The 15758-nt window shown below is 40.4% G+C and overlaps 1 protein-coding gene across 1 annotated transcript in view; it reads right to left on the bottom strand.

Annotated features, from left to right (window-relative positions):
• espn (espin) overlaps positions 1 to 9870 on the bottom strand; it is a 38247-nt gene extending 28377 nt beyond the window's left edge. Inside the window, exons 1-2 of the mRNA XM_085444262.1 lie at positions 9558 to 9870; positions 6510 to 6703 (exon numbers count right to left, since the gene is read on the bottom strand). Of these exons, the coding sequence (XP_085300388.1) occupies positions 6510 to 6703; positions 9558 to 9857 (494 nt within the window). The 5' untranslated portion in view covers positions 9858 to 9870. The remainder of the gene's footprint in view (positions 1 to 6509; positions 6704 to 9557) is intronic.
• Between the last annotated feature and the right edge of the window lie 5888 nt (positions 9871 to 15758).

The raw sequence follows: 15758 nt of genomic DNA, 5'->3' as shown, positions 1-15758 counted from the left end.
CTGCACAGATGTTATCCTGATGGCAGGTGTGCTACCTACTTGATAAAGAAAGAAGTCTGACAAAGAAAGCTGTGGCTCAGTTGCCCACTAATCTGAAGGTTTGATCTCCAACTGCAGTCTGTGAGATGACGTGACACTGGGTACCTGATTTGTTTTTATCATCTGTGAATGAGAAAGTGAGTGTGGGCTGTAATTTAAGCACTTTGAGCGGTCACTAAGACTAGAAAAGCACTACAAAAATGCAGCCTGTTTACATTACTGCCCCTCAGTTTAAACCTGTTTTTATTAAAGAGAGCAGAAAGTGGGTCTACTCAACATGTACCAAGACGTTATTAAGAAGATTTAAAAAAAAAAAGTGCAGCTAAGCCACAGGCTGACTAAAAAACTCCACTGGCCTGTTTACCCTTTACTTTCCGTGTATCTGATCACGAATTCAAACAACATTATATATAAACAAGTCAGAGACAGAATAAACACCAGTTTTGAGCTGCTACACCTGTTGGACTATAACAAATATGTTTTTCAGAGAAAAATGAGAGAGCGTACACATCTTTAGAAAACACACTTAATGTTCAATAATCTTATTAAGTACTATGGTCTAAATAAATGTTTAAACTAGCTATAATGTTCTGTCTTTTCTTATGTTTTTCAGCAGGGAGGTTTTCCCGTGCTCTTGATGCTCAGATCAGAGACATGAGCGACACCTGACCCAACACAAGGTTACTTCTTGGAGGGAGAGGACATGCTTTGTTAATAGAAATGGGTTTACATTCTGGATTTCGCTAACCATTTCAGTCATAACCACTCCTGTTTCAGCAACTGCTACGCAACAAATCTGTGAAAAGCAAGAAATGAACAAGCTGATTTGATGAAAGTAATCAAATATTTGATGCTTGTTCCTTCTGCATGTTTCCAGAGGAGGTTAAGGCGGCCACTTTTCTGGATTATCTTAATGCAGAAGTGCAACCTTTTCGACTGCATGAAGAAACTGTGGCACGACCAAAGATCTTAAGCTGCACTAATAGATTGCATAACCTGTCTGTAGCCTCTCACGCTCACTCCCTCCTTCACCATCTTACATTCATTCACTCTTTTGTGTACTGAGGCTATCAGCAGAGACACAGCCCAGGAGGGTTTTCGTTTTGGTTTACTGGGACGTGGGTGGGGGTGAACTACCAATTTAGAGGTGTATTTGAAACCCAACAGACACCCTGGAAGTAAAGACACTAATGCGTCCCGGTCTGATTGCGCACCCAAACAATGATGTTTGTTACCATTCAAAGGGGTGTGTTCTTGCTTTCATGAGTTCATGCGTATCAAGCTGATTTTTTTTTAAAGATTTAAGCTAAATGTTTTATTTATACGGATGAATAACCAAAAACACACTATTTATCAAACCATATCCACATCGGTCGGTTGCTGATAATTTGTCTTTTGGGGGATACTACAGACAACTGATGAACAGTATTTTGTAGTTTGCAACTGGCGTTAGGCCCTGAAACTACCAAATGACCTCCATAAATAATGATGACGATTTTAAAAAAGAAATTCCAAATTTGGATTCATAAGACGTGTTGTCACTAATTTGCAGTCTAGTTCTTGTGTAATATGCCATACCTCAGCCTTTTCTCCCTGTTTGCCTTCCTTAAGAACAGCTTATTGGCAGCCACAGAGACCATTTCTGATGAGGGTTTAGTGGACAGTAGATGGATTAACTGAAGGTCCCTGTGTCAGTTCCTTAAACTACTTCCTGTTCATCAGGGATATGATTTTTAGTTTCTGTTCATCAGTTGTATGTAGTTTTTAAGGCCTGGCACTTCTTCTTATGTCTTTCACTTGTCTGGTTTCCTCAAATTTTTTCAGGACTTGTTGCATTTTCAGTTAAAAGCTCTTTGAGAATTGCCTTTCTGGTGCAGAAATACTAATTTATCCCTGTCAAACTGTGTTACGTTTGTTATTTTTCATAGATTCAACTAGAAATAGGAACAAATAATGTGACAGGAAACTACTAACAAAGTGCTTAAAGATACAATTAAAAACTGCTCCTTTGCTAAGTTGTTTGTTATGTGTAGACACAAAAATGGTTCATCTCTTGAGTTATGTACAGCTTTGATACTTGAATGATTCATTTTTCAGTGTTAAGTGTCTTACAAAACAAAAAAGCAGCCAATCTCCAAAGTAAAAGTAAAGGTTGCTCAGAAAGCCTCAAAGACTATTGCTTGCAACTCCTTGGAGGCAAAGTACCAAGAAATGAGGTGTAGCTCAAGACTACTAAGTATAGGGGGAAATACTCTATGAGGTCTTGTATAAACATATTCACTCTTTTGATGATGTATAAGGAGTTCTTTCCTAAACCTTAAACCCATTGGTTTATACTGATGAACAATGCTGTGAGAGTAAAAAGTCCTGGTGATTTTTTGCCTCTTAAAACTCATTAATACAAATTTGCAGCTTGTAATAAACCCCGAAACGACCATTTTATCTCTCGGCTGCAAAATTGCAATCTAAACAATGCCCGAGGCTACTGCTTAGAGAGCAGCTTGTCTTTTCAGATGGATTTGTTTTCCTCATTATCTTATCACCAGTTGGAGCTACTGTGTGTCACCATGGTGATGGTGGTAAACAGCAACAGTGGGAGGGGTGGTGGAGAAGAGTGAATGAAGCCCAGCTATCGGGGAGCTAACATGTCCATGAGACTCATTAAAATTTCAGATGGTATGCGTCCATCTGGGGTGCAAACACACAATATTGAAGGGTCAATGCACAAGGCTCATGCTTGTCATTTTAAGTCAGTCTAGTTCTAGAAAAGAGTTTGGGTTAAAGACTGAGCCATTATTTCATTTCTGTTTCTTTATGGTAGCAGTATGTAATTCTTACTGATAGTTGTTCAGATACAAGCACAAAGAATATCCTTTCACTGAGCAGTTAATGTTTTCTGTTTTATAACTTTTATAGTATGTCAAGTAATAATAGAGCTAGTGATGGCTACAGCAATAAACAAACCAAACAACAGCCACGTGATTGAGCACCTAATCCATGCATGTGGCTCTGGGACATGTTAACTAACAGCCGTACGTGTTAGCTAAATGCATCTGACATGAGTGCTAAGGCAAATTTTGATTGTAAAATGACGACTGGTTTCTTTAAAAGAAGAAGAGGTAGAAAGTAGAAGAGGTAGAAACTATATATCTATATCTATATATCTATATATCTATATATATATATCTATAAAAAAAAACACCCAGCACGCCCCTGCGGGCGGTTTATCCTTCAAGCTCGGGTCCTCTACCAGAGGCCTGGGAGCTTGAGGGTCCTGCGCAGTATCTTAGCTGTTCCCAGGACTGCGCTCTTCTGGACAGAGATCTCCGATGTTGTTCCCGGGATCTGCTGGAGCCACTCGCCTAGCTTGGGAGTCACCGCACCTAGTGCTCCGATTACCACGGGGACCACCGTTACCTTCACCCTCCACATCCTCTCGAGCTCTTCTCTGAGCCCTTGGTATTTCTCCAGCTTCTCGTGTTCCTTCTTCCTGATATTGCTGTCATTCGGAACCGCTACATCGATCACTACGGCCGTCTTCTTCTGTTTGTCTACCACCACTATGTCCGGTTGGTTAGCCACCACCATTTTGTCCGTCTGTATCTGGAAGTCCCACAGGATCTTAGCTCGGTCATTCTCCACCACCCTTGGGGGCATCTCCCATTTTGACCTCGGGACTTCCAGGTTATACTCGGCACAGATGTTCCTGTACACTATGCCGGCCACTTGGTTATGGCGTTCCATGTATGCCTTGCCTGCTAGCATCTTGCACCCTGCTGTTATGTGCTGGATTGTCTCTGGGGCATCTTTACACAGCCTGCACCTGGGGTCTTGCCTGGTGTGATAGACCCCAGCCTCTATGGATCTTGTGCTCAGAGCTTGTTCTTGTGCTGCCATGATTAGTGCCTCTGTGCTGTCTTTCAGTCCAGCTTTGTCCAGCCACTGGTAGGATTTCTGGATATCAGCCACCTCCTCTATCTGCCGGTGGTACATACCGTGCAGGGGCCTGTCCTTCCATGATGGTTCCTCGTCTCCCTCCTCTTTCTTGGGTTTCTGCTGCCTGAGGTATTCACTGAGCACTCGGTCAGTTGGGGCCATCTTCCCAATGTATTCTTGGATGTTCGTTGTCTCATCCTGGACTGTGGTGCTGACACTCACCAGTCCCCGGCCCCCTTCCTTCCGCTTAGCGTACAGCCTCAGGGTGCTGGACTTGGGGTGAAACCCTCCATGCATGGTAAGGAGCTTTCTTGTCTTTATGTCAGTGGCTTCTATCTCCTCCTTTGGCCAGCCTATTACCCCAGCAGGGTACCTGATCACGTACGTGGGCGTACGTGTTGATGGCCCGGATCTTGTTCTTACCATTCAGCTGACTCCTCAGGACTTGCCTGACCCTCTGCAGGTACTTGGTGGTTTCAGCTTTTCTAGCGGCCTCTTCATGGTTCCCATTCACCTGCGGGATCCCCAGGTACTTGTAACTGTCCTCTATGTCTGCAATGTTGCCTTCTGGTAGTTCAATCCCCTCAGTTCTGACTACCTTCCCTCTCTTTGTTACCATCCGACTACACTTCTCCAGTCCGAACGACATTCCAATGTCATTGCTGTATAGCCTGGTAGTGTGGATCAGTGAATTGATGTCTCGTTCACTCTTGGCATACAGCTTGATGTCATCCATGTACAGGAGGTGGCTGACAACTGCTCCGTTCCGTAGTCAGTATCCGTAGCCAGTCTTGTTAATGATCTCACTGAGGGGGTTCAGGCCTATGCAGAACAGCAGTGGGGACAGAGCATCTCCTTGGTAGATCCCGCACTTGATGGTGACTTGTGCTATGGGCTTGGAGTTGGCCTCTAGTGTTGTACGCCACATCCCCATTGAGTTCCTGATGAAGGCTCTTAGGGTCCCATTGATCTTGTACAATTCTAGGCATTCCAGTATCCAGCTGTGGGGCATTGAGTCATAGGCCTTCTTGTAATCAATCCAGGCAGTGCACAGGTTGGTCAGTCTGGTCTTGCAGTCTCGGCTGACTGTTCTGTCCACCAGTAGCTGGTGTTTTGCGCCTCTGGTATTCTTGCCAATTCCTTTCTGTGTCCTGCTCATGATGTTAATGTTAATGCAGCACTACGGGCAATACCTATATATATATATAGGTGAGGGAGTCATTGGTTGAGTTCTTTGGTTGAGATATATATATATCTCAACATGTATAAAAGATTTTATCTGGTTTTGCTGCTGCAAAGAACTCAACCAATGACTCCCTCATCATGGCACTAATACAGTGGTTATGAGTATGAACAAATATTATCTCTGGCACAGATGGGTCTGACACTGCATTGATTAGGGTAACATTCATTAGGAGGCAATCACCCATGCACATATGCACACATATCTTACAATTACTGGTCAATTAACTGTTCTATAGGCTGGTGTTGCATTTAAAACCTGTAATGGTGCTGTCCATGTCTTACCTCAGTAGGACTTGTCTTGTTAAATAAAACAACATTTAAAATATTAATATAAGTTAATGCTAGTTACATATTCACAAATTTGCTGTTTTTCTTAGACTTCAGGTATTAGGAAATCCAATATTTAGGACTTTTGCACTGGTGTTGTTAATTGATTAATCAAGTAAATAACCTGATGATTAATTCATTATCAAAACACGTTTTTTCTTACAGTTTACCAATTTTTTTTTAAATATGTACAATATACAATATATACTTAAAATGCAGCTATCCAGACCAATATCAGCATTATTACTTAATCAGCATTAATGATGCAGTAGTGTGCAGTATTTTGGGAAAGTTAAACCACCAAGAGTTTTTTTCCTTTGTTTTCAAAACAATATATGAGCATTTACATTGTAATAGGTAGCATTTAGTATCAGGTATCAAATTAAATCTTTAAGTTCAACTTACTTCACCCTAGTGCCAAGTTGTACTCTACAGACTACGAGTGAAAGTTGGTGTTTTCGGCTATTTCTGTAGCAGACTTAAACATTTTAAACCTCGGAAAAGAAATAAGAGTTGATGCGCTAACCTTAGTAAATCACAGTACTTCATTTGTCAGCGTCAGACTTTCTAAGTGGTCTTACTGAGTCTGAAACCTGAATCTGTGGAATTGATCTACTGTTACATATTTCAGAAACAACAGCCCTATGCATTAATTTTCTGTTTTATATTCTTAAACATTTGATTGGATATGCAGTTAAGAAAGTGGACTGCAATTTGTATACATATCGCAGTTCATATGCCCCTCCCCAATTGAAATACAATATTATAGAATTTTTGTTGAGCATTTTAAAATGTAGGTGGTGGCACCCGACTTGCTTTTAGAGATTATGTTCTAAATAAAGAGCATCTGTAGTTCCTGCTCAAAACATCAACTGAAATCCTACAAGTTACCAAAATATATGACTATCAATCAACAGCAGGATAAAGACAAAATTGTGGAGACAATATCATGTTGGTCTTACTTTGGGCTGTGCCCCAATAACAGTCGGAGAGAGGGCAAGTCTCCCTTGGCAGCAGCATAGTGAACAGGCAGGGCACCTGTATTGGTGGGGGTCCCAGGGTCTACCTCACCATTCTTCAGCAGCCAATCGGTGATCTCATGGTGACTGAAGCGGGATGCGAGATGAAGAACAGTGGCACCAGAACTGTCCCTGGCCTGTAAAGCAAACAAATAAGGAACATGTTGAACTAGGGAGTCCTGTAATCCCTCCTTTTAAAATAACTGTGACCAACTGTCAGCCTGACTTTGCATTATAAAATGATGATTTGATAACTAATTTAATTTGAACTGGTTACTTGTTTTTCCAGAAAACAATAACCTCCAGAAAATAATTGATACCCATACTTTTTTCTAGCCACTTTTACTGGCTACAAAGTATATTGTACTGTTAATAATAATAATGGATTGCATTTATATAGCACTTTTCGAGACCTTCAAAGCACTTTACAATGCCACTATTCATTCACACACTGGTGGAGGCAAGCTACAATTGTTGCCATAGCTGCCCTGGGGCAGACTGGCAGAAGCGAGGCTGCCATATGGCGCCATCGGCCCCTCTGGCCATCACCAGTAGGCGATTGGTGAAGTGTCTTGCCCAAGGACACAACGACCAAGACTGTCAGAGCCGGGGCTCGAACCGGCAACCTTCCGATCACAAGACAAACTGCCAGCTCTTGAGCCACGATCACCCTGTTCACTGTTATGGGAAGGGGAATCAATTTTTATTTTCTGAAATAAGTAAAAAAAACCTTCATAACTTACCACAGTAGCAAGAATATAAAGCACAGAATTTATCTCAGTGCTATAAAACAATTAGCTTTAACAAGAGGCAGACTAATAGCTAACACAGAAAACCTAAAAGACCAAACTTGTGTGGTCCTTGAACAGACATGTCATCTGTTAACATCTTACTAACACAGATGCTTAGGTCTGAGGTAGTGCACTGCTACAGACTAATGGTGTTAGCATCAAATAGACTCATGATCACAGTTTCGTAACACAAACAAGAAAAAAAGAAAACAAAGGTGAAAGCAAGCATTAAGCACTCAAGTGTACTGAGAGTTTTGACTACATACCAGCCATGTTACCACTTCATCTGTGGGCACTCTTTGTCACTTGAAGATGGAATGCTTATGACTGTTCTTCACGTGGATAACTTAATACTGCAGGGTTGTAGGACTGTGTTGTACTCATAATAACATAATATGAATTTGTCACTTTGTCAGTTTCACTTTTACCTCTGCTCAAGAAGGTGAAGATAAATGAGACCCATGTGGGTGAGTCAAAGCAAAGCTCCTCCTCCTCCTCATTATCATATTGGTTACATAGGTAAACTCTAAATCTGAATTTCCTTTTAAGGGCACAAATGATGCACATCTGTGTATCTTTCTGGAATATGCTGGAATATGCAGTATACTACAAATAAATATATACAAGAATAACTTTTATGTGTTTATACATTTAAGTGTTGTAAATTGGGGCCACGCTAAACTGTAAAACTGTATCATGATATCTGTATTTCATGAGAAATTATACATAAGGCAAAGTTCAGCTTCAATTTGAAAAGACTTATATCAACATAGAATAACCTTTACAAGGTGTCCATATTTTGGGATTTAAATAGTAAAAGGCAAATCGATTTAAGAATCATCTGAGATTCAAATAAAGCGAAAATATGCCCTAAGATCATTCTCGAGTGGATTTTGCACATCCTCACAAGTTTTCTGCTCCTGTTTTCATTTTTTTTTTAATAATAGAGGTCTAATTTTTATTTTTGCAAGGCATCTTTGATACCTCTTTGATAGAGTTGTGCTTTTTGAGTCTCATCGTTTTGTGGGTCCAGTGGTTTCTTTAGTGACACTGTCAACACTTTACTCTTAATATCAGCAGACAACTCCTGAGTCTAAATGTCAACTCACTAGTTGCCACCAGTTCTTATGTGCATGAGCACTAAAAAGACACACAGCTGCCCAAGAAATGTGTTAAGAGGGATAGAAAATTCCTCAAACAGGCCTTTGAGTATTGATGTAAACCTCCACAAATTAAAGCTGAGAGATTTAATGTATTACCTAATAAAACAAGAAACCCACTGAATACTTATGGTATGGATTATGTTATTGTGTTGGAGCATTTACTATGACTCCTTCCCAGGTGAAAAAACGCATTGTGCACAAATAGGAACAATAAAAGGTCGAAAAGGTTAATAAGATTTATTTCATCATGTGAAACTTCAACCACAATCCTTACAGCACCAAACACCACCCCTCATTATAATATCAAACTACACTGTCATTATGTGTTTCTTTTTGTACCTTTTGTGAGTCACTGTTTTTATTGTACAGGAGATATTGGATTTGCAAATCCAGTTTTGCATACTTTATTACCATAGAAACATGACATAACACTGAAAACCAGGTTTTTAGCCTTAAATTAATTTTTTTTTAAAAAAAGTATAATTTTCTGTGTACTTACTTTACTTCTGGTATTTAATGTAATTTCTTTCATACCTACAACAGTGTTTGAATTTGTTGCATTTCACTGTCTTACCAAAACAATATGAAAACAACTTTCAGGGCCTTGTGAAAGAGGAAGGTCCCTTTTTGAAAAAGACCAGTGGGTTTTTAAACCTTCTGCTTTTATAGTCAAAACCTTAAAGATTACAAGAGAATTAACAACATCATCAGGACATTTAGAGCACACCAAATGGACTTGGGAGCAAAATACCTGACAGTGACACAAAACAACCCGCAAACCCCACAGAAAGTTATGTTAAAATAAAAGCTTAAAGACTTTATTCCTAAGGAGAAGGATTTTAATGTGTATGTTAGGAAAAACGTGTAGGTTTAAGGCACTAAAATAGATATAATGTGCTTTAAGGAGGAGAGCTGATTCAAATGGGGGTTGGAGTAGGCTCCACAGATGAGAAATGACAGCCAAGTCGGATGAAGCAGAGTTAGGCTACTGTCTGCTACACTTTTAGACCGATCCAGCTACAACTGTAGTAACTCACCTCTGGCCGACATCCACCTTGGGTCAGTAGCCACTGTAGGCATGCCAGGTTGCCTGTTGCTGCTGCGTCGTGCGCCGCGCTTGCCCCGTTATTTGCCACACAATCGCCCGGCAGCCCTGCCTCCTCCACCAAAAACCGCAGGCAGGCTAACTTCCCCGCCCGGGCTGCGTGGTGGACGGGCGAAGCTCCCAGCGCATCCTTGACGTCGCTGGTCAGCGCATTTGCCGCTAATTGCACTTTTAAAGTCTGCATGTCCCCCTGCCTTGCGGCCAGCAGGGTCTTGTCACCCTCCACCACCATGACTGCTGCAGATTGCGCGACTCCTTCCTTCCTTTGGTTGCCTCCGTTGACCCGATCACCGTGCAGATAGTGCGGATAGGGTCAGAGTTGTATTTATAAATGAGTGGATCATGTCAGTAGCCGGGTTAATTTTGGGGTGGGGTGTTGGTGGGAGAGACGCTTGGTTATCGCTCCATGGGTCTTCCCAAAGCGCTGTTCAAATGAAAGAACCCTTTATCGTTCATAAGTTTTTGTTTTCCAGGTAGTGCAATATTTACATGCTGAAATAAAACTTCATACCCGACTGACAAACTAACCTCTTTCTTAGGCTTTGTCTGGCCCGACGTTGTAGCTCAGTAGGTTATCCGCTGTCTGTCTCCAATAGCATCCACCTGTTGCACAAGTTGTGTTCTGGGTTACCAGACGGTCTAAACTATATTTCCCCCCCAAATTAGTTTATTAACCTTTTTTTGCTGTTGAATAACTATCGCGTATCATGCGCCCCAGGGAATATTCCGCTGTGTTTTTCTTCCTATAGCAGATGGCGACATGGGACTCAGCGCCTGTTAAATAATCCATCAGGGGGAGGATCACTGAGCCTGTTACAGGTTGCTGCTTTCTGGAAATCGGCTCAGAAATTAAAGGAGCAGTACGTACATGCTACTTACAACTCTGGATATACATTAATTATGCTGCTGGGGTGAAGGTGCTCGTCGCTGCCAGTCAAGATAGACTCACAAGGAAACATTAATTCAGCAATGAACTTTTTGAACACACCCCAGATCCTGTTTGCAAACAGCATTAATATTACATGTAGCAGTGAAATCAGCATCACAGGATCCGAGCACTTTTGCACACTACAGAGGTCCATCTAGTGGCATTTCAGGGGAGTGTAACCCCCCCCCCCCCCCCCCCCCAAAAAAAAAAACAAACAAACCCCAAAACAAAACAAAAAAAATAACTATAACTATATTGATTGTTATTATAGACCGCATGTTAATACGTCAATTGGAAATAGTTATACATCTTAAATGATGCCAGATTAAAAGATGAACAAGTTATTTCTGAGGAATAAAAACTTGATGTTGAAACCGGATAAATCATGAGAAGTAGTCCTGCCCAATGATCGTTTATGCATTTTAGTGCATTTACGCCAGTGGTGTGTGTTTCATTGTTTGGGTGCCAGACATGAAATAAAATAGCTTAAATTAACATTCCCTTAATCAACCACAACAAAATGCTGCTTGCAAGCTATCCAACAGCAAGATAAGGCACAGATGCAGGACTCTTAAAAAAAAAAGTTTCATCTTTTACATTTGGAGAAAGTAAATATTCATAGTGCAAGATTGCAAAAGCAGTTTTATGATTTTTATTTTTTTATTTTTTTTGCATTACATATAAGACAGCAAATTGGTCTTCCAGCGATACTGAAGTCCAACCTATGTGCACTTTATGGAGAAAACCCACTGAGCCTTTGAATTCATGTGTTCAGTGTCTAATCAAGCACCTTGCCGCACTCTGACTTTGCAAATATTTGTGAAACAATGGGGCTTTCTGGAGCACGATTAGTGACAGGATGCCATTGAAATGTCTTGATGTTTCCCCCTATGATGTTCCACGATCAACTAATTGTAAGTGGTTTTGCTGAAAATTTGACCGAACTTCAGCAACTAAGACAAAGTTTCAGACCAAATAAAGTTATGGAGCAGGGTCGCCGAGTACTGAGGCGCACATTGAGTAAAAGTCTCCAAAGCTCTAACCCAATAACTGCAGGGCTGCGAACCTTCTCCGGCATGGGCTGAGCAGCTCCTGTAGGTGTAATGTATAGATGTTCAGTACTCTTGTCCATATAGTGCAAAAGCTACCTACTTTAAACGTTTAGCAGCTATACCTGCGGAAGGTATAGAAGCACATGTTGGTGAGCATTATCTTCTATGTGGCCTTACTGACAGTTTTAACAAAAGTTTCAATGCAAATGATGCAGATAGGCTGTCTGTATTTTCATGAACATATTGCAAAGAACTGTAATACATTTCACCACCAAACGGTGGCAGGAAAGCCTCGTATTCTGCAGCTTATCTCCACCTGGAACAGGTGATGATACCTCAAGTTATTTGAAAAATGACAAATTTAAATAAGCTTGCACACCGGAAGAGCCAGATAACATGTCTTAAAAACGACAAATTTGAAAGTCTTCATTTTTATCTAAAAAAAATAAGCAAAACTCAGCAATATGCTCCCCTAACTGCTTTGTAAACATACAGTCTTGGTATACACTGCCGGATTTAAACAAGACTATTCTATAGTTACAGCCTAAGACTAGGGTATTTAAATGATTAGATGTGGGGCAAATTTTGAAAAATAATGAAGCTTCACACCAGGTTAACTTTCTGCCAGACTAACTCGATTGGTTTTTCCGCTCAGCCAATTTCTGCAGTATGCGGGTAGATTCACTCCTGAGTATTTGGAGGTGGTGGTGGCGGGGGGCGGGGTATGAGCGAGTCTCGTGCTCGGCGCGTGCCTCTTCCGCCCATCTGTCTCACAGGTCCAACTGTCATGGACACCGCGCGCCAATTTGAGGGAGGAGGGGGGAATTCCCACGAGCGTGCTAACTACAATTCCCCAGAGGAAATGGACAGTAATAGCTCTCAAAAAGGCTGGAGATAAACGAGGGGGGAGGAGAGGTCATTTAACCTAGAAGATTTTTTAGCTCAGTCTAAAGTACATATATGTGGAACAAGTCCGTTAGCTCGGAAGCAAAGCACATTGTGGTCGTTTTATGGGCACTATTAAATCTTCGCACATTTCCATACGCTAGCACTGTTTGTTTATTTTCAGACACACTGCCCTGACTCGCAGGAAAAAATGACCTTCAACTGAATATAACCTCAGCTGAATCTGAATAAAGTTTATTTTTTATTTATCACGAGACCCACAATTTCAAAAACTGTCGACCTTTTTATAGTAGAGTATTCAACTTCCAGCTACTCACTAAAATTGGATTGTCCGTTTATTAAATACGGTATAGATTATTTGACTGCCACACTAATCCCATCTCCTTGTTTTGGGCTTATTATTTCCCACTTTGGTATGTGGACTCTAGACGTGAAAGACGGGGTACTTTTGTGCTGCAGCTGTAGCTTTTGATGATCGGTCTAACACAGGGTTTAATCAAGTGTAGGAAATTGTGGAGTCTTTTCCCAGACTGTTAAAAGACATTCCAACAACCTCAACCAGTGAGGAGCCAAATCCCCATTGAACTGGAAAGAAGCTGCCAACGGTTTCCCCCTCCTTCAGAGCCTGGGAAAGCTGGGATATTTCTTGCACGCGTCAGAAGTGCGACAGTTATTCAAATTGGACTCGATTATTTAGAGCGTGGGCCCCATCTAACCTATTGTGTGTTCACATCTGCTGCCGCGCGGGAACATTTAAATGAGATATTCTCTACCAAGTTCAAACCAACCTCTTGTAACCCAACAACTGTAAAATTCAGTATTTCTGACACAATAAGATCCCAAAATAACCTAGACGTGAGAGTTTACTGTGGTCAATGACTGCCACAAATAGTACACTTGTTTTTTTGTTTTTTGTTTTTTATTAAAAAAGAGGGAGAATCCTCAATAAATACTGGAAATTGTAACTTTAGCTTGACCATTTTAACCTACTGACGATAAATGCGTTATCATCTTTATTAAAGCCACCATATATTCATTCAGTTTCCAGTCTCAGTTTATCGTGTGAGGAGGCACAGTTTTGAAAACCCGTTTCTAGGCTATATGCCAGAGTAATAGCTCCCTGTCCAGCCTGCTGGTCGGCGCGTGCCACAGAGGAATTGCTTTGGATTGGGTAAACTCGGGCGCGTGCAGGGAAGGTTCCTCCGGTGTGCAGCAGGGCATACTCAACCATAAACACAGGTGTGTCTTTATCATCATCGTGTCAAATCTAAAATTCCCAAACAAACAACGTAATTATGTAATATTAAAAAAACCCCACGAAAGGACTGTGGTAAGATTACTGATCATAAAAAAGACACCAGACACCAAAAATAAACTTTATTTGCTGAAAGAAGACCAACACACAAAGCGAGGAAAATACTTTATTCTTTATTCTTTTCCATTCTCCCATCCCCAAATGCCTTCTTTCTTTCTTTCTTTCTTTCTTTCTTTCTTTCTTTCTTTCTTTCTTTCTTTCTTTCTTTCTTTCTTTCTTTCTTTCTTTTCGGTTTGACTGGCATATTCTTGAAATTGATACAATGCATAGATTGAATTACTATTGTAATGCGGAATAGAGCATACTCCAGATATTTAAATGAACAACAACCCTTTTGTATTTGTAGCTGTACGTTTTTTGTATAGGCCTAATAAAAAATTCAGTTTTCTGCAGCTTAAGTCGGTATGACAACATATATTTAGAAAATATGAACATTTGTGCTCTAAAGACATAAAGTATGTAATTCTTCTATAATGTTCCTATTTTTTAATCTAAATATGAGTGCACCTACAGTTTGAACATATATAAATGAGTTTTTACTTTTTAACATCTGCGGTTGAGCGCAGATTTTGTGTAAAATTATACCTTTTTCCTCTCAGACTAATAAACTCCAGGCTTGTAACACCCTAAAAGATAATCTGCATTTTTTATTATAGTAATAGTTATTGAATAATTTGCATTATTACAGTATGATACCTGAAACAATGCACTTTTAGAAATATTAAGCATACGGCATTATTGACAAGTCCTACCATCATATTGCTAAAGTTTCTTTCTTTAAACTTCCTTTACTGTTGTTCTCACAGCCTTTGAGACAAAACGTAGACGTCTTGTGCCCCCTTGAACTTACCCTGCAGCCGTGATGTCTGCTCCACAGCGACCCAGTCATCCGTGAGCTGCAGTGAGAATATCTGCGGTCAGAGTTTCTCACACTCAGGGTCATTAGTGCCGGACAGAAACAGGACAACTAATTTGACAAGACAGGCGTTTTAACGATGCAACACCTGCAGCAAAAAAATTCAAAAAGGCCTTGGCAGCACTCTGATGCTCTAGTGAGTCGAATAAAAAGACAAGCTTATTTTCAAAGTTAAGCTCAGCTATATTATTCTGCTGCAGATAAACATAATTGGACTAACTCAAAAGATGGACTCCCAGTGTTCCCTTTGTAAGCATTGTTAAAGATAATGTACAATACTGTAAAACCCCATGGTCACGTGTTATAGCAGTTTTAGTTATAGGTGTCATATCACTACAGCGCAAACAACATAGTCTACTTCAAATTGTGACACCAAATATCTCAAATATATACATCCATTAAAATAAAAGAACAGCAGACAAATGTTATTATAAATAGCTAAACTCTCCTACAAAAAGCAACACTACTACACTGTATCTAACTTTTATCTATATATTTTGTAATCAGAAAGGGTATGATGCCGTTTAAATTAAAAGTGAAAAACATACCACGTGTGACACGCCGATCCTGTGCTCGTGGATCAAGTCCCGTGTAGTCAGTCTGATGGCTAAGGTTGTATTGAGCGCCCTTTTAGAACACGAGATTTGGAGGCTCAGTGACAGAGACGCTTCTGTCTGTGGGCGGGCACCCCTGCAGACCACGCCCACTCACTGGTTGAAGGACTGTGCAGGAACTTATAATAGTACAGAAAAATAATATAAAATAAAATGACATGAAATAAAAATAGAAAACAGCAACAAGATTAAATGTTTTAAAGCTCTCTGAAGTTGAACCCAGTTTGGTTTCAATGTTCTGCGCTGGACTACGAGCTAAAGTCTCATCAGTTTGACTATAAGGGCAGCATTTCAATTGTGTACTAATTTGCTTTTTCATTCTGAAAATAAAGAAACGCAGAAGAATCGTTTCTAGCGTTTTCGCCTTTTGTTGTTATTTTTTAAGCTATTTTTTCTGGTTTA

This window comes from Copadichromis virginalis, linkage group LG20, assembly GCF_057382275.1.
Source record: "Copadichromis virginalis isolate Kocher_CV1m ecotype Utaka linkage group LG20, C_Virginalis_male_GT1.1, whole genome shotgun sequence".
In the NCBI taxonomy this organism is placed as follows: Eukaryota; Metazoa; Chordata; class Actinopteri; order Cichliformes; family Cichlidae; genus Copadichromis; species Copadichromis virginalis.
This window is presented reverse-complemented; position numbering and strand designations above follow the sequence as displayed.